This window comes from Glandiceps talaboti, chromosome 4, assembly GCF_964340395.1.
Source record: "Glandiceps talaboti chromosome 4, keGlaTala1.1, whole genome shotgun sequence".
Taxonomy (NCBI): Eukaryota; Metazoa; Hemichordata; class Enteropneusta; family Spengelidae; genus Glandiceps; species Glandiceps talaboti.
In genome coordinates, this window is record NC_135552.1 from 5254395 (window position 1) to 5274745 (window position 20351).

General features: G+C 38.4%; 1 protein-coding gene across 1 annotated transcript; it reads left to right on the plus strand.

Moving 5' to 3' along the window:
• The first annotated feature begins 41 nt into the window (after nucleotides 1-41).
• On the plus strand, nucleotides 42-18588 carry LOC144433734 (uncharacterized). The gene is made up of 11 exons (XM_078122093.1): nucleotides 42-46; nucleotides 2839-2893; nucleotides 3638-3668; nucleotides 5372-8317; nucleotides 8969-9256; nucleotides 9848-10008; nucleotides 11110-11255; nucleotides 11443-11537; nucleotides 12132-12234; nucleotides 12768-12919; nucleotides 14058-18588. The coding sequence occupies exons 2-11, from the start codon at nucleotides 2859-2861 to the stop codon at nucleotides 15381-15383; spliced, it is 5283 nt and encodes a 1760-aa protein (XP_077978219.1). The 5' UTR covers nucleotides 42-46; nucleotides 2839-2858; the 3' UTR covers nucleotides 15384-18588.
• Nucleotides 18589-20351: the final 1763 nt, after the last annotated feature.

The window sequence follows — 20351 nt, forward strand, 5'->3', positions numbered from 1 at the left end:
GTGCGTCGTGCGTGGGCCCAGTGTATGTAAGGCACGCTACATGACGGTGAGTGCATTCTGAATATTATTTTCTGATAAAATTTTACAGGGAAAACCTCCTGAAACACTGCTAAAACAAGGCAACAGAGCTCATTTCCCTCGCATCGTTTCCAAAATTGCATAAACCGATGCAGTTTTGAACGTAGCCGACGAGGAGCGAGGTTTGCGAACTCGCCGATGCATGCGTTCACAGCATAGCCTCAGTACTGGCTGATAAAAATTACGTCGAAGAAAAACGGCTACGAGAACGGGGGAAATCTGCTCGCAGTGAGCTTCGTTACTCTCAAAATTTACGGTTTCATAACTATGTAATCCTTAACAGCTGTTAGATTGTCTCAGCGAACATTTTGATATGTAGAAATTATACTTTTAGTAGATCCAGAAAATTATAGAAAGATAATAGATGACGTTGAATATTTTAATACGACACCAAAAAGACCCAGAAACTTCGCAGATAATTTTGTAGTTTTGAAATCTTCGTGTCGATTTTCTTTAACCATCGAATAGTTAGTCCTTTTAATCTTTGAAGGAACTATTGGAATTTGATTATGAATGTGTGTGTTGTGTTAAAATCTACCATATCAGAACGATAGGGCTTCGTTTCGACGTTTATAATGTTTGTGTGACGCCACGTCAACGTTTTTCTGCCCGGTGTCCTTCAGTTTACTTCCCCAGGAAAACTACTTCAATTTAGAGCTAGCGCTTTCATTTCGGCGTCAAACAACAGCTCATTCTCGCTGCTCGCTTTTCAGTGTCATTTGGGGTTGCGTTTGCGAAAAGCCGACCCAGCCCTACCACGTAATTACTGTCGGGGATAGGCTGGCAACCATAGAATCGAGGGCCATGTTGTACATAATGTATGTGTTCACGTGATCAGCCTTATTGTCAGATAATTGTTCGCCGACTGTGATTGGTCCACAGCAGAATATGACCTTTTAGAACATACAGACAGATAGTGGTATTTGTTACTCGTATGTAAATGGTGTCCACAGCACTGTTGCCAAATTTACTTAAGGCATTAGCGTCACTGCACATTCCACCAATGAAAATCGAGAATATATTGGTCATCAGGGTAGCATGCCATCTCTTTTAAATTTCACATCTACACAGACAGCCCACTAATTCTTTTCAGTTTTAGAAAAGTTGTTATTTATAAGTGGTATGGCCAGTTGACAGGGTCATAATGTGTTGGTATGCAAGTGGAAATACCAGGACCGCAGACAGAAATAGGACATAGAGTGGTTGTCATTTCACTTTTCTGGGGTGCCTAAAAAAAGGAGGATATTGGCTTTCATGTTATTTATTAGTAATAGGAGATAGTGTACAGCTGTTTCACTTAAGTTAAATAGATTACTTTTCCCCTCAGTATGACAAATTAATGTCATTTAGTAGCCACATGTTACCAGCAAACCTTTACACAGAGCACATGGTATATGATTGTATAGTCACTTCTTTCTACTAAATGAAATGGCTATGGTTTAAACTTTTGCCATGTCGTTACAGTAAAGTTCAATAATGAAATGAAATAATTAAAATATTGCCAAGAAATGTAGTTGTAATTTTATTTTGAGATAATTGAGCAATTACAGTCAGTGTGTATTGCAAAAAGGGAAAACAAGCATGTAGCAATTTCTGAACTCATGTTACCATGTTTATAACAGCTGTATGTTAGTCTGGATGCCAATGTGGTCTCTACCTATTAAACTACATGTGAGTGGAGGTGTAAATCGTTACAATACCGTATACTTATAGGAACTAGACTGGAAAATGTATGATGTAAGTTTCTCTTCAAATAAATATAATTTTTTTCTCACTCTGTCTACACTATACTATCACTATCAGTATCAGTAGAATTAAAATACAAAGACTTATTTGAAATGATTTGGGGTTGTGGCTCTCTGGGATAAGTACAGTGATTAATGTATTGCAAGTCCATACCAGCAAGGTCAGGTATCACAAATTGGCCTGTACCTTTCCTAGGACACTTGCTAGAGTAATTTGATGCTGTTTGAGACTTTATCTCGTACCAAACAGGATAAAGTTATAGAAACATCAGACAAAAAACAAATTGTCAGAATGGTGATGGGTTATGAATTGATACTTTGGTGGTAAAATGGAGTCGGTTGTCTCATTAACAGTAAGCTCCATGTTTGTATTCAGTTGAATGTTAAATGTTTATTCAACCCATGTGATTTGAGTTGATTTGTTCCCCAGTGTTAAATATAATGTGCTTCAGATGGATGCTTGTTCCTGGAAATGATCACACAGTACTGATTGTAACTGTTAAGCATGGTGACGCAACTATAGGCCTGTTATTTTCCATCATGGATTTCTTTTTATCAACCTTGTACATTGTTTTTCATAGTCCAGCCAGACTTCTATGAACTGTCACATAGTCTGATAGTCTCTGGATGATCTGTTGTCAATCCCAGCTTGTACAAATGTATTTGTGTACAACAAATCTATTTTCTATTACTAATTCCAAGCCTGTGCAGTATTCATAGTTTTAACACAAATAATGAACAGCGTCTGAAGATCATACATATAGGCAATGCCTGTCATACAGCAAAAAAATTAGTAAAATTGTTTCTGGACAGACTGTTTTGAGTCTAGATAGAAGGCATGTGTACTGCAGTCAGCCCTGCAGAATGAATGAGACAAACAGGAAGTGTTACAAAAGAGATCATATTTTAATGAGCCCAAAAAATGCAAAGTTTATTTTTGTGCGGGTATATTGTTTCAGACTTTGCAGTTTCCTGTCATGTGGTCTAATAAATGATCTTTTTTTCTTTTATATAGGTGCCAGTCTATGTAAGGTCATGGATAATGGCCGTTGCTTAATGGATGTGATAGAGTAAGTCTTCACAGGAATTTGTAAAATTGACATTCTCAACTCTGACCCAGTCATGTCAGATTATTCAAATTTTTAGCCGCTCAACACAGGATGTTGAAAAAAAAAAAACTAATGTCATATCTCTAAACACAACCCTTAGTCACTACACTCAAATTACACTGTAAAATTCAGTCAAATTCATGGAATATTGTTTCACCATAAAAAATGTTTATTTAGTTTTTTTTCATATCATTTATAAGTTGAAAAAATTGAGATAAAAGTGTTGTTTGTGACATGCTTTATTTATTTATGTATATGTAGTCATATAACTTATAAGCAATACTAAAAAAACATACCACCAACAATACTTCTGTTGTATTCTTACATCAGGCTACTTTGCTGTTGAAAATATGATGTAATATGAAATAATTGATCTCTTTGAGATAATGGCCTTGTAGGCATTTGGCATTATACAGGTTATTATATAACAAGAAGATAAAAAAAAAATAGTGAAAAACTGCAGGCGCCCTTAGGATGATTTATACAAGTAGTTTAGTCTTTCAAACTACAAAAAGAAAAGTTTCAAAAGAAAGGAAGAGCTTGTGGGTCATTTAGCATACTGAGATTCCATACCGGGCAAAATCGTTAAAATTACAGTATAAGATGTTGAAATATATCTGTTACCAGGGTTGCCAAACCTTGATAAAAACTTGGATTCATAATGAAATTTGATATTAAGGTGTGTGTGTTTTTTTTACCTTACAGTGACCCCCAAGCACTGGATGACTTCTTCAAAGTAAGTTTGAATTCATTAATTCCCAGTCAAGACATAGAGTCTTCTCAATCAACTGGTAGTCTAGCTGCCATCACGACTGAAAGTAACACACAAGTAAATCAAGTAAGCTCTTGTCAACTTTCCATCTGTCTTCTTCCATTTCCTTTTGGTGGGGGTGGGGTGAAAAAAAATTACATATATGATTGGTTGTAGTGGTAACGATCGTAAGTGCCGTAGAGTGCTTGGGTTGAGAGATGTGCATTAATGTCTGTTTTGTGTTGTTGCATAAAAGTATATTTTAAGGACTTGCATGCATCATAAGTATTTATAGCAAATTATTACCTTAAACTTTGACACTTGTGAGTAATAAATGGACAAAAAATGTCACATCTTTGACAATGCAGGGCAAAATCCATGTAGCATATGCATTTAAAAAAGCAGTAACAACAAATAGTGTGGGTGTACGGTTGAATGAGGAAAGAATATGTATCTTTGCAGGCACACAGGTATGTGATCTTGTGATGTGGAAAGTATGTAATGATAATGTTGGTTATTATATGTAGCGCTTTCACACTTTGTGCTCAAAGAACTTTACAGTTATTACTCCTGGCATAGATCTATAGCAGTACAACGGCCATTTATACTTCCTCAACTCCCTGGGGAGCATACAGTCCGTTGCAGCCTTTATAGCACATAGGATTAAATCATTCACATTGCAACCTCTATCCTACGAGGTCCCCAATTTATACAGCTGGGTTGACTGAAGCACAGTCATGGCTCAAATCTTGCCCAAGGACTTAAGCCACTTGGAAACAAATGGCAGTGATGGGGCTCGAACCTGCAACCTGCAGATTCCAAGCCGGCCACTCTAACCATTCACCCATCATGACTCTGCGATGTATAACTGAAAGCATACATGTAGTATGACTGAAAGTAAGATGTCAATGAAGGACCAAATTAAATGAGTGATTGGTTTGATGACATGAAAGTTTATCAGGGGGCAGGCATGTCTTTTCACTCTCCTGGTGAACTCACCATCATCCCTCCAACTGCTATTCATACAAACACATTTACTAGATCTGTGATGAGCATAGACTGTAAGATACGTTGTGACGTTTCACCCTCACCGGCCTCCTCTCACTGAGTTAGGGGTTGCATGTTTGAGGGCGCCCCGTCACGGCGCACCTTACAAACTATGATGAGCAGAGCATTCTCTTCTATCTCTTCTATTTCACCTCCACTTTTCTGGCTTTTGTCTTTATAGTTCATGTTATTACTGATAAATAACTGTAGCCAGGATTGTAGTGCAGTATCTTCTGAATGAAATGCAAGTCCATACCAGCAAGGTCAGGTATCACAAACTGGCCTGTACCTTTCCTAGGACACTTGCTAGAGTAATTTGATGCTGTTTGAGACTTTATCTCGTACCAAACAGGATAAAGTTATAGAAACATCAGACAAAAAAACAAGTCTTTTTAAATGAGATGTGATAATTTATGTGGTGATTTGTGAAGTTAGCCTTACCATTACTGTTTAGTTCAGTAACTTTCGTACAAATGATATGTAATTATAAGAATTTATTAATATTCAAGATCCTTTGAACAGCGAAGAGGGTGGGGGGGGGGGGGGGCATATTGATAATAATGTTTGTACATGTTCCCTATACATGGAGTTGACATATTTTATTTAAAACCAACTTCTCTTGTTTGATGTTTTACTGACAGAGTGTCGTTCAGGCGCCTCAAACTGGTGGTATTGCAGGAAGTACACCTCAACAGCAGGTTGTTGTCACCTTAGCTCAACCAGTACTACAACAGCAACAGCAGCAGCAACAACAGCTACAGACCGCCGGCCTTCAGGGAACCATCCAAGCTAGTAATTACAATGGCACTGTTAGTGGTGTTGGACAAAATGTTGTCAATGTTCAGAGACAACCACAGATTGCTGCTGCAACAAGTCAAGGACTAACAACAGTTGATAGCTCTCAGCCTCAGATTATTAGTGTCAATGTATCAGGAGCTCTCCAAAATCAACCTCAGAATATTTACGTCCAAAGGAATCCTACAATTGGAAGCAGCAATGTGGGACAGACACAAACATTACAGACTATTACCATAGGAGGGAAAACTTACTTAATTCCACAAACACTTTCCAATGTGACAGTACAAAATGTTGCAACATCACAGGTTTCAGCTGGCAGTACCATAGCCCAGCCAGGTGTCAATGTTGGCAGTGTTGTGTCTAGCAATGTAGTTCCTGTGCAAACTGTTGGAACCTCACAGAACATTACACAGCTTCAGCCTCAACCTCAACAGGGGAACACGGCAGCTATCAGGACCCCTACAGGTCAAACCATTACTGTGCAAAATGTGAACACTACCAGTCCCGCCCAGCTAACTACACAACTCCAAAATGTCACCCAACAGATAGCTGCCACAGGAACTACGCTCCAGCCGAAAATTGGCCAACAGATTATGCAGCAGGGAGCAACTTTGGTTAGTGTGTCTCAGGTGCAGCAGCAACAGGTTGCGAACACAGTCACCTCTCTCGCAGGAAGACAGCTCTCAACACCAATCAGATTGCCAGTGTCTGGACAAGTTCATTTAGCAAACCCACAACAATTAGGACGTACTCCAACTCCCATTCAACCAAAACAACCCATTGCCATCAGTCCAAAAACCCATGTAAATATAAGCCCTAAACCTTCCCAGATAACAATCTCTCCCAAAACACAAGTAACAATACCACATGGAACAAACTTAGGAAATCAGACAAATAATATTCAGGTGATTCAGAATGCTGCAGTAGCTGCAGTACGATTACAGAACCAAGGTAATCAAGATAAAAATACTGTTGTGCCCAGTTCGTCTGTGCAACAACAACAACAACAGCAGCAGCAACAGCAACCACAAAATGTTATTGTCAACAATCAGGGAATCCCAATTCAAAATATTGTCAGGACGATATCAGTTTCAAATGTGTTGCAGTCCACAAGAACTACAACAGCATCAATCGCAGCTAATCAGACAAGTGTTGCAGGACAGCATCAAATCCAATCTCTTGCCCAGCCTATCATGACAACTTCCAGTAATTTGCAGTCCAAGTCCCAAATGAATTCCAGTCAGAACAATCCAACCAACCAACAACCGGTGCCATTGGCGGCACTAACTGTGGCACAACAAATCCAGAATCAGGCACAGCAACAAAAACTGCAAATGCTGCAGCAACAACAGCAACAACATAGTTTAAGTCAGAAACAGCCTCAGACAGTGTCCCAAGCAATATTGCAGCAAAATTTACAGAAAAAGTTACAAGAAATGAACGTTCCACATTTAGTGAAAACTCAAACGACTCTTCAGCCAAAATCTGTCCAACAACTGCAACAAACACAAATTGTTGAACAGCAGCAGCAGCAACAGCAAGGTCAAAATGCAAACGTTGCTGGAGCACAAGTCCAACCTCCTGTTGCTGTTGTCCAGCCACAACCACTCAACTCCAAACCCATTCCAGGTGCGTTGCAGCAGGGAAATGTTGCTGTACAGCAGCAAACCCAGCAAGGCCAAGTTCAAGTGGCAACAAATGTACAACAACTTTTGCAAAAGAGGGACCAACAGCAACAACTGCTATATCAACAAGCTCTCAAAATTCAAAAAGAGAAACAGCAACAGGTTCAAATACTTCAACCACAACAATTGCAGCCACAGCAATTGCAAGTGCAGAATATCCAAACAACTAATGCTGCGCCGAATATGACGGTGCAGAGAATAGTTCCAACACAACAGACGCAAGGTGGAAACACAGTAGTTCTTAGTGCTGCCACAGTTGAACAACTCCAACAGGGACAACAGCTGCAATTGCCACAGCCTGCCCAAGGACAGCAGCAGCAACAACAACAGCAGTTACAACTGCAGCAACCTACTCAACCAGGGCAACCGCTTCAGATACAGCAGTCAACACAACAGACACAACTGCAACCTGTGCAACTACAACCACAAGTCCAGCCAGTAGTACAACAGCAACAACAGCAGATGCAACAAGTACAAGTGTCACAACAGCAAATGCCTCAAAAGTTACAAATACCACTGCAACAAACAGCACAAGGACAACAACAACAACAAGGACAACAACAACAACAAGGGAGACAGACTGTGTACCACTTAAACCTAACAGCTCAACAAAGATCTCAATTACAAACCAACATTACTAATCAAATTCGGCAGCTGATTTCAGCAAAAGAACACACTCCACACCAAAAACAATTATTAGCACAGCTGCAGATACTGCAACAAAGGCTAACAAACCAACAGAAACAACCAGGTGTCGTTTTTGCACAGACGGCATCTACATCAGCACCAACACCAGTCCCAACAAGTACACCACAGCAAATCCAACCCCACCTAACCAAACTTTTACAACAAACCACTGTTGGTACAACGCAGCCACCCCAAACAAAGCCACCTCCGTTGATGATTCGAACAATTCCTCCCCAGAGCAATACTACAACACAAGTTATTGCTGCAACAACTGCATCAACAGTGAAGGTTTCTTTACCAGAGAAGCTACAGATACGTCCAGCACAACCAAATGTTACCCCAACTGCAGTGGTCGCAGCAACAGGGACAACGCAAATTGCACAGTCGTCTGCTATTCAAACTACAACAGCTGTCAAAGTAAGTCCTCACAACATACTATAGCTATCAATAAAAGATATTTGCACTTATCATCACCTGGTCAGTCTTTGCAAACAGAATAAACTCACCTGAAGTCCAGAAGAAGACATTAGGTCCACCTTCCCAGTGTGCCCTCTGATGATAGCCAAATTTTGTTGTTGTGAGTCAAAATGATAAAAACTGGCATCTCATGAGTTACCACATAGTAAGAGATAGGGGAACACCAAATTTTGGTGCACTAGGAATGACTTAGAGGGCACACTGCACCTTCCATATATAATTATATTTTGCATTTTGATAAGCCCCTAACAATCATTTTATGAACTTTTATGTTGGTTAAAAAAAAGGCAAGAGTACTCAACATTTTATTGGACCCAGTCTTCAGCTGTGTCGTAAAATAAATAATATTGTAGGCTGGTATAACTGCTTTATATTTATACTGGTAAAGTAAGAACACATTGTCATGGTACATACAATTCATTTTTTGCAAGCATTGATGTAAACTAACAGTTATTGGCCTGTTGACAAGGAAATAATTGTCATTGATAGCCACAGAAGTTGCTTATATATGTATGTCTATCTGTTTTTAAAAAAAAAAAAAAGAGTCACCCCATCTTAGTAAAAGAAATGAATTATCCATTGTATTTTCAGAGTGGACAAATGCTGACACTTACACCACAACAGAAGCTAACGGTGAAACAGATTCAAGAGCAGATCAAAACGATGACACCAGAACAACAACAGCAGTTCTACAAACATCAGCAGGCATTACTGCTACGAATTCAAGCCCAGGCTGGCAGTACAGCAATCAGAACTAACCAACCCTCCCTAATGAGTAAAGTTGGTGGTATCGTGACCACATCTCAGACGGCGTCTCCAGTGGTTACGTTGGTCAAGCAACAGGCAGCCATTGCTGCTAAAGTACCCATCCATATTACAGTAAGTAGGTCATTAACTTAGAATGGACAACCGGAGACAGGCAAGCATCTGTGAGCAGAACGTGTTATGAACACAGGAAAGTTAAAAAAAATGAATAAATTAGGTTATAAACAATTGGTATAGCATGTTGGAAGTACAAAGACAAGTGTGGCTTGGTGAAGAATTTTCATGTACATGAAAGGGGAAATTGATATTCTGTGAATCCATTACAATTAGAGCGTTTTAAGTGTCAAATTCTGAAAATGATTGACGTTGGATGTATACATAGAAAGTTAGTTTAGTGCCTGGCTACATACATGAATCAATTTCACCACTTTTTACTCAACTGGAAAAGACAATGAAACCTACTTCCAATGATTGCTTGTGGAAAAGTTGATGAGAAGTAAGTTAACAGGTGATTGGCTGACCATATACAGATTGGCCAGATATAAGAAAAATTAAACAAATGAAAAGTTTGTATGTACACACGTTCATTTTTGACAGGGGCTACGAATGTGCAAATTTGACCAAATACAAATAGACAAGTACATGCATCTAGGAATTAAAGCTACCTGTAGACATGACATGTTATTTGTTTGGATGTTATTACAGCAAGTTGGTAAGGGTATCAACCAGATAAAGACACTGGCACCAGCAGTTCTTGGCCAGCAACCCACCACACAGACTGTCCACCAAGCACTGCAGCAACAGTTGCAGCTACAGAACAAAGGGCTCAAGAGACCAGCAGAAACACAACTCACTAAAATATCAAAGTAAGTAATGTTTAAATAGTTACCAATATACACACATGTACATGTAGCATAATTGTATTTACCAAAGCATAGAATGACCTTGGATTGTAGTTTCACTGGCACACATACATGACGTGTTGTCATGCTGGTGCTAAACTTTTCATTAAGTATGGAACGCACTGTACAACATTTTACCCACAACTCTCTCTGATTTGTAGTGTTGGACATCATCTCCTTGAAGTCAGACAAATCTCACCAGTGTATAGGGTTTTGTAAAAACATTTTTTCCATTTGGCAAGTGTAGAATTGACACTGATGAGGTTATGAATACCCATTTTCATCGGTTCTGGTATCAGTGATTTATTGTAGAAGGAGTAGCAATTTTAGGAATTTGTCGGCAGATTTTCTTGAAAGACATGCAGAATATTTGCAATGAAACTAAGGAAAATATATGCACCTGTTATGACTTTGCCAAAGATATAGATTTATTTGAATAGGTATGACAAAAGAAATTTACAAACTAAAACTCATCATACACACTGACTACCCAAGTTATTGACACTTTGACAGTGAAAAGTGTTTTATTCACAGCACATGCTTAATTTAGTTGCTAGTTCATTTTTATACAAAATTTAGAACTTTATTTTTGATTCCTAAGCGTTCTTTTGCTACATATTAATTAAACTTAATTACTATGCTTAAAATGTTGAAAAGTATAGATTATTGAAAAAGTTATAAAATAAGGAACCTCCAAGCATACCAATCAGAGAGAGTTGTGGGTAAGATATTGTACAGTGGAACGTTGAATGATTTAGCTGCAGATTGTTGCAACTGTAGCAAACTTTCAATCATGAGTTTAAATTAAATAATATATTGTCGTTTTGAGTTCAACACACCAAACTGTCTTTCCTTTCAGAATTGATGCATACATACTTAACTATCTGCACTAATTTTACAAAATAAAGAAGTCATACTTAATCCTACAAAGTCACAGATTTTTGTTTAGGGCTGCAATTTTGTAAAAACATAACTGTTTTTATATGTAATGACACTTTTGATGACCCCTTCCTCACAATGGCGATGTACCTGTTAAGATTTGTAAAAACCATTTGTATATTGCAGGTTGGCACAGCAGTTACAAGGGGATCAAAATGATGTATTGAACCCCACTTTCAAACCATTCAAGACCAGAAAAGAGGGCATAGAAAAATTAATGAAATACCATGTCATTAATGACACTGGACCAGATGAGAAGAAAGTCAAACGAGGTAAGCTGTGCAAGAAAATAAGTTTTTCAGAGACAACAATCTTTTCCTAATTCTAAAGAAAATGGTTTAATCCCACTACTGCAATACCAAATCCTTTTGGTACATTTACCAATTTTGTTATTGTATGGATGGTGTTGATTTTATACTAAAAGACTTAACCACACTTTTGTTGTGTTTCTGTCACCAGCTGATGAAATCTTTGAGACTGTGTCTGAACATCTACTTGACAAGATGGATCGAATGCTTCGCAAGTACAGACTGCTACTCTTTGATGAGGCTCAGGTGAGAACTGAAACTTAACGACCGTACAACATCAGGGCTTTGAAACGAGCAGTTGTCCAAGGGTCATAGACCACTAAAACATGGTAGCTAGACTGCAGACCTCATTAGGTTGGCAATGGTAGTCAATAGAAGATTTTAGTTTAAATAGTTCACTTTGCCAACTGCCGTCACCAAGACGTAGAAGTTAAAACCCCACTGAGAAAAAGAATTAAAATTAAAGTGTGAAAAAAAGTTGTCTGACAGAGCTTTAGAATAAGTTGGTCCAGAACAAAAGAATAATCCTATGTAATCCTTATGGCTTCATTGATAAGATAACACTAATGGGAGAACCTGGGATTGAAACCCTGGCCTTTAAATTCCAGTCCTGAATAAAAAAACCTACTACTACTACTACTACTACTACAGGTGTATGCTTGTCTCCATGGAAACCTATTCTTGATATGTGCATTTCCTTTTTCAAATTTTCTTTATACACAGCAGTGTCACGGTCTTACGTAAGTTGTGGCATGCAACCACTTCAATGAAGTATCCAAGTGATGTGCAGTGATAACGACAATAAACTTGATGACAATTTATTGTTTATTTTACTGACAGAGAAAACAACCATCAGCTGAGATGGTGATGATTGAACGGATGTTCATACAAGATGAGAAGCAGTTACTTCAACAAGAAAAGAATGCAGCTCCAGGAAAACAGAGTAAGTGGGTAGCTTTCCTGGTATTGTGGAGTACAAGTTTTAGTTTCATAGACAAACTTGTGTCCCATCATTCACAGATCTTTACTGCTTTCCAACTGCAGTAATTATACAAAGTCAAGTGTGAGGGGGTGGGGGGGGAGAGAAATGACTCCAGGATAGTCTGTGGGCTGACTGGCAAAGCCTTGACAGTTCCACAATGATATGATAATGAACATGCATAAAATGCGATGTAAAAGATGTCACATAGTCCTCAGTCAGTGACATGAAATAAAAAGCAAAGCAGAGTTTGTTTTCCACTTTTCACATAATTAACAATTTTCACAGAGCAGATGAATATTTTTTGTTTCGAAATAAGTTTGTATGCTGAGGTATTTATTTATGTAAAAAGGACAACACTAAGAGCCATTTGAGGTAAAAGTGATATACAAAATTAGCCTTTGCAATTAATGAGTGCCTGGCTGCCATGATCATTGCATAGATTTCTCTGACATTATATCTTGTAGCAATTAATTGACTATATTGTTCTCTACTAGGTACAGACAAGACACTGACTACCACTGTTCCAGTTATGAAGACTGAAAAGTTTAGCACCAACAAACTATCTACTTTGAGTTCCAGTACTACTATTACTTCTCAGCCATCATCAGCTCTAGGCATTGCAACTGCAACCACTGCCTATTTACAGGTATGAAACAACTTCTCTTTTCACCTTTGAAAGTTTTGATTGTATATTAGGCATTTGTGTCTCATAGTCAGATGGTTACTTTGTTGTACTGGTTGATATGTTTCTATGGGAAGAGGTATTGATAGTCTTGCTAATATTTGCAAGTGTCATGTAGTATTAGTCGTCGTCGTCGTCATCATAGTAGTGGTAGTAGCAGTGGTGTTGGTGGTAGTAGTAGTCATAGAAGTAGTGGTGGTGGTGGTAGTAGTAGTGGTGGTGGTAGTAGTAGTAGTGGTGGTGATAGTGGTGGTAGTAGTAGTCGTAATGGTGGTGGTGGTAGCAGTAGTGGTGGTAGTAGTAGTGGTGGTAGTTGTGGTGGTAGTAGTAGTAGTGGTGGTGGTGGTGGTGGTAGTAGTAGTAGTAGTACTGGTAGTGGTGGTGGTAGTAGTAGTAGTAGTAGTGGTCTTAGTTGTGGTGGTGGTAGTAGTAGTAGTGGTGGTGGTGGTGGTAGTAGTAGCAGTAGTGGTGGTGGTGGTGGTAGTGGTAGTAGTGGTGGTGGTGGTGGTAGTAGTAGTAGTAGCAGCAGTAGTGGTAGTAGTAGTAGTAGTAGTAGTAGTAGTAGTAGTACTGGTAGTAGTGGTGGTGGTGGTAGTAGTGGTAGTGGTAGTAGTAGTGGTGGTAGTGGTTGTAGTGGTAGTGGTTGTAGTAGTAGTAGTGGTAGTAGAAGTTGTAGTGGTAGTAGTGGTAGTGGTAGTAGTAGTAGTAGTAGTGGTAGTGGTAGTGGTGGTGGTGGTAGTAGTAGTAGTAGTAGTAGTAGTAGTAGTAGTAGTAGTACTGGTAGTAGTGGTAGTGGTAGTAGTAGTAGTGGTAGTGGTGGTAATGGTAGTAGTAGTAGTAAAAGAACACCATGATACCTGCATACACACAAATGTGCAGGTAAACTTTCTAATGACTTCCCCAGCTACTTTCAGCAGGTTTCCCTACCAGACTTATGCAACAATTACATTGCGATCACATGCTTTGATGCAGATGGGACAAATTAGTTGAAAGGTCAAAACAAACAGAATGTTGAACATGTCAGTGAGTGAAAGGAGGAGGAAAAGAAATACAACATATACATTTTCTTTGCATTTAACTACTTTTCCTGTTCATTTCACAGCCAACCAAAGCTGTTACTTCACAAGCCAAGATTCCTTTAAGTTCCTTGTTGTCATCAGCAGCTCATCTTACAGCAGGTAGCACATCCACTGTGTACTCACTCTCAACAGCAACACCATCATCAATATCAGTGTCTCCTGTTACATTATCGGGGGCAGTTTCTGTTGCTCCAGTGACTCTTGCTGCAGTTGTAACACCAACTGCAACAGTACAAGTTGTGTCAACAGTTGGCGCAATGTCTGCACCACCACCTGCAATTGTGTCTCCGCCAGCGCTAGCTCCAATTTTGGTGTCGGCGGTACCAACTATGATGCAGTCATCAACTGCAGTCACCACAACTACCCCAGCCAAGCTTGCTCCGGTTGTGTCGCCAACAATCAAACCTCAGCCTCTGCCCAATCCAATCATAAATGTTGCCATGCCAACTACGACTGCCACTGCTGTATCAAGTGCAATAAATATGAACTCGAACCCTCAGCAGGAAATGCATATTACAAGCAGTACTGACATGAATGCTGTAACGCAAAGTAACAGAGGTCTGCCAATTGTTCAAATCAGGACGCTCAATGACAGACAAGGCGAGGACCAAGAATCATCGGCCAAGGTGAAACTTAAGACTGAGTCAGACTTTGCTGTTGCAGGCATACTAGATAATCCATTGTGTACGTCAGGCTTTGAAATGATTGACATTGAAGCATTGTCTCCCATGGAGACCAATTTTGGTGCAGATGATAATGACGACGTGAACGAAATGTTCAGCGGTGGCCTGGATACAGCAGAAGGCAATCTCTCGGACGATGTGTTTGATTTTGACACCGATAAACTTGATGGCAAGGTCCCTGACCCATTGACGGAAGGAGCTTTAGAAACGCCAAAACTGCCACCTCCACCAAGGTTACTGCTGAAAAGTGAACCTGATGATGGCAGCTTTGCTGATGGAATTCTAAACAGTCCTGCCCCAGAACTTTTGAACGAACAAATGCAGAGTGCAATAAGTAGTATTCTTGATTTACAAAGACCACCATCTCCTGACATGCTGTCCAGGCACAGGAGGGACATTTTCAGCAATCTACCGGTAAGAGAGGAAACGTCGGCTATCGAGCAACTGTTACAAGAGACTGAAAGCACGGCTATTAATACTTATCACATACCGGAGGATGTAGAGGGGGAGGAGAACGATCAACATGTGATGTTGACGGAAGAGGATTTCTTGGCTAATACGGGTACAAGTATGACTGAGGATGAACTGTCCGGAGATAACCTGCTAGTAGATCAGGAATCTGAAGACCCAGCACTGGAAGAAGCCATCAAAAGTATCATGATGTGAATTGATTTGCCTGCCATCACTATCATTCTGAGTGTGCGTATAATGTTAAAAACTCTGGTATCAGTGATACAACTTTACTTGCCTTTCAATTGCAAATATCGCCATCTAGTGGTACAAAGTGACATTCTGTACATAGAAAGTGAATTGGAGATATCCAGACAAAAATGAGCGACCAAAATTTTTTCTAGTTAACCAAAAACATGCATAATTTATTGAAGGTTTATAAAAGATAGATGCCTTGACCGTAACCAATTGGACCTTGACGACTAAGTCACAACAAGATTGTACCACTAGAGGGTGTACAACATTAGAAAGGACTCGACTATACAAGGGATTACACCATGTCAAAATTGTGCCACTGATGATGAATCGGTTACACTCACACAATTTATATAGGTCCAAACATAGGTCGTTATCTATGTAGCAGTAACTACAAGCACAAAGAAAGTGAGACAGATTTCACTTGTCTTGTACAATTTTTACAGTCCTCCAAAACTTACTTAAATTATACTTTCCAAAATAACGCAAGACTTCACGAAGTCACCGATTTCTAGCAAATGAAAAAAAAAAAAAATTTAAATCACAATTGAAGTTGCAGTTGTAATATTCAATAATGTGTTGTCTAAACGCTTGATTTTCAAATTCAAATGTTGGGATCTGTGGCATATATGCAAACCAAGACTTGAGTTCTAGATGTAATGTATTGAAGGGATGTGAATCTGTAGTCACTTTCTATTTGCTTGTACAAGACCTTGCAGCTTGTGTTTGTGTGTAGACATATGGGTGTAACACCATCAACGTTGTAGGAGTGATTAGATAAGCATCTGAAATTTTTTTTTTAAATCTGCATACCAGATGAAAACTTGTGATTATGATGCTGGGCATCTCAGAATTCCTATTATATGGAAAAATACACCAGATATATAAAGTTTCCTTCATCACAGAAGCAGTGGATTTTGTAATGGGCTAATGCTTGTAACTGTAAATTCCCTTCTAACCCATAGACATTTATGTTGCACAGATACTTAAAAAAAAAAGGGGGGGGGGGGTAGTTGTCAATTAGAAGACATCAGTCAGCTGCCCCTCTGCTATAAAAAGTCAGTTTTCAATCTCAACTGTACAGTATAAACATTCCATATTTGTGTCATTGTGTTGTAGTGTATTCGTTTACAAATTGAAGTCTGGCTGTTACGAGTGAAATACACTGCGACAGTTGAAATCATGAACAAGTTGTCGTCTAACTTTTGTCAAGTGAGAAGTACTACACTGTTGCGTTGATGACGACACTATTGAGGCACAATTTGCCTGTGAATCATACAACTTTGCTACCATGTAGCTGTGTAGTTGTAAAAGAGAACCCAATCTCATATACATAATTTGTAGGCAGCTATAAATATTTCCACTGCAGCATTTTGTTCTCTCAGAAAAAAAAACAACTATTGATGCCAAAGAAAACGCTTAAATAAAGTCTGTATAAATTGATATGTTTTGATTTTTTTTCATGAAAAAAAATGAAACGATACGATGCTTGTAAATATTCTTTCCTATGGTATATATTCAAATAATGTGTAGTTTTGATACTGTGTTTTCATGTCACTATATTTAAACTATTTGTGCAGTCCAATTGATGATGTGGATATCAATTTCATAATTAATTCTGTGATAACTTCGAAATATGAAAAAAAAATGAGATTTTCTTGTTTGTTTTTGTAAAAAATGTTCACTTCTTCCATGATATTTGTGTCTGCCCTTTTACCGATGTGTATGGAATATCAGAGTTTTATGTTTATATTTCTACTTGACAAATCAACTCTACGTTATGTAAAAGCATTGTCACTCAGAATTATTAAAGTATTTATCATTTTTGCACTGTCATTACTTGCCATCTCAGTTTTAAAGTGTCCAGTCAGAATACAATTTCCATACACCTAAAGGTGACCAGAGTGAGGCTCCCCATGTTTTGTTGAAAATCAGGTTTGCAAGTTCAACACAGTAGTTTTCTGTGTAACACACCATAGTGAAGCATTTGTGATGGTAACTTTTCTAAAAGTTGGAAAGTTGGGCCTGGTTTCCAGAGAATACACACCCTCCACCCCCACCCATAGTGGTGAGATTATGCCTCGCCTATGCTTGAAAATAATTTGCCACCACTCAAGAAAAAAAATGGCAGTTGTTACTTGTAAAGTGTTGTAGATGTACAATTCAAGCACAATGCCACGTGAGCATATAGGATGCAAATTTGAAAGTACATATATGTGGTACACGCATGTACACCAAATACCAATTGCTAGGAGAGGGACGACTGTAGTGTATAGTTCTGTACAACATGAGTACATGACAAATATTTATTTATAATAAGTACAATGTACAAGAACCACCAAATTTGATAATGCCGTAGTGACATTTTACCTATAAATGCAAGAAATGCTGTATTCCTTGAACCAAGTACATTTTCAACTAAGTTCAGTTGAATGCGAGATGTGTGGCCAAACTTTTTTTGTTATACTAATTATATAGAAGTACAGAAGAAAAAGTTACATACAATAGAGTTTTGTGTAAGATAAAGTATGTATTTATATACCAAACCATTGATAATCTAAATTGTTGTACTGGAACTCAAGAGAGTATAATTTAACATGCTATGTGTATGCAGCTTCCACTTTGTAGTTGTTATTAGTGTTCTAAAGTAGCGTAAAGCTCCAAACTTTGACAAAGTAGAGACCCCACCCACCCAAAGAATCCAGGTACTCCAAAGTAATTGAGAACAACAAAGCCACCTAAAGAATTTCCTTTCAAACACTTCTTATAACCCAAATGTGACATATATTGTAAACCTAGATATTTTCGCTACTAGAAAATTTTGCAATTTTACAGTCTGAAGCTAGTTCTCTGACTAACTTTCACGAATTACCAGACTGGTACATTGTCTTCGTGTACAAGAAAGTTTATTTTTGCATTTTTGTTTTTGAACAAAATAAGCGAAAATAAAGTCTTCAGCCAAAATTTCCAGGCTTACGCAATATGTGCAAAAACTGGGTTGTGCTCGCCATGGAGTGTCGATGCAGTACTTGCTGTTCAGATGTTTCACTATGGTATTACGTTGATAAATGCCTCCGTGGTCATCTTTTTTGTACAGTATCCAACTTAAAGACTATCTATTAATTAATTTATGCATTTCAGAAATCAAGCAAAGTACCAGTGACTTCCCTATGTGAAAATAAACATGAAATTGACAATGACCTGCCTGTGTTACTTGGTTTCATTACTGTTGTCTCTTTTAAGTATTTGCTTTTGAAATGGACACACTTAATGTTCAAGTGTTATAAAGTATGTTGTCTGTTAGTTGTGAGATTTCTTAATGCCCCTCACCCCACCTTGGCATGGCATGGCATTGACAAACAAGGGGCTTCATAAGAAAATGAAGCGAAGATGTATGTTTGGGCAGTAAGTACACAAAATGTACCCTCCCATTTTCATTTTACTGGGGTTCTAGACAAAAATTACAATGCAAGGAAAGAAAATCTATGTATATTTTACCAAATTGCCGCCTCGGTTACAGGGGTGCCTGCCCAAACCCCGGTGAAACAAAGAAAAAACACTTGGGGATAGGATAGGTTGGAAAATGTCAGTACTTGCCCATTGCTAAAAAAAATCTACAGGTTATGGGTCTGTTAGTATTTGTGTTGTGACAGTTAAGAGTAAGACTCGCAGCGTGCAACTTGAGCCACAGAAAAAGAAATTGGCTTGTCTGTACCGTACTCGTGTCCATAAAAAAAAAAAATTGTGAAAGCAAGATGAAGAGCGCCCTCTCTGTCCAACTTTATGACAAAAGATGTTTATTCCTCACGCAAGTAATGCACAATCTATTTTCCTCCAGAAGTTACCCATTCTCATGTAGGTATTCATCCTTGTCAATTGAGCATTTCTGATAGGACCTCCTTGGCCCAGGAGCCATTTTGATACATTATATGTTGGAGTTGACAATTTTTGGAGAAAGCAAGAAGCTGACTGCAAAGTGTTACCTTAAAATATTTGAAACGTGTAAAAAAAAAAGGCATGCATATCAGCCTGTCTCTAGTAATCAATAAACAATATTAATGAACCTTGATAAGACCCAAAGCCCCACTAGCTAGCTGTAGCCATTTTGTAAAAAAAAAAGGAAAAATATTGGTGTGTTTGCTTTTGTTGTTGCTGTCCTTTCCTTTGCTTGTCTTGCAGGTGAATACTAAAAACGAAAGGACAATTGTATTATATGGTTTATTCCAAATGAAGCACTCGCCCCACAGGCACTTGTTACCCTAGATATGTTTCACAATACCACCTCATTACTAGTACCTGTCAATTAACTGCATATGTTGCATTAACAACTAAAGAATTATGTCAACGCTTTCGCGCCCATATCATGATACATTGTCAATTAAATCAGGTATACTATTTTTTTTTTATGTATTACAGTTGTAGAAATGTGTATGAACGACCCTGTTCATTTGTCGGATACAACTATGTTTCTTTGCTCAAATTAATCAAGAAAATGTGATAGTCGAATGTTTTGAAAAAAATATGATGTATGCTTTAGCATATACAACACACTTGATACACCCTGCACCCCTTGCAATAATTTTTTTTTTAAATATAGGTTTCTATTCTCTTTAGTTACCATCTCTTTTGGCGTACGTTGTGCAATACAGTGGAAGTCACAATATCATCGTGTATAGTGCGCCCTCTTGTGTTCACCATGAAATTGTGTTGTTGTTTTATAAACAAAAGCAAAATTTTAATGTTGAGTGATTGTTAGGTGGCGTCGTTCAACAACATGTTTAACCTCCAAAACTTGCAGTCAATACGGACAACATGCAAAAGACGGGAGTGTGTACACTTCTAATTTTTGATGACTGAATAAAACTCAGGAAAAATCTTGTCATAATATTTGTAAGATAGGTTGCTTCAATTTTCTTGCGTGTTAGAAAT

What these genes read in the sequence shown, in the direction of transcription:
- LOC144433734 (XM_078122093.1), top strand. Translation starts at nt 2,859, where the DNA reads ATGGATAATGGCCGTTGCTTAATGGATGTGATAGA. An exon ending in TGCTTAATGGATGTGATAGA is followed by an intron (nt 2,894 to 3,637) that starts GTAAGTCTTCAC and finishes TTTACCTTACAG; the next exon opens with TGACCCCCAAGCACTGGATG. An exon ending in CAACTCACTAAAATATCAAA is followed by an intron (nt 10,009 to 11,109) that starts GTAAGTAATGTT and finishes TGTATATTGCAG; the next exon opens with GTTGGCACAGCAGTTACAAG.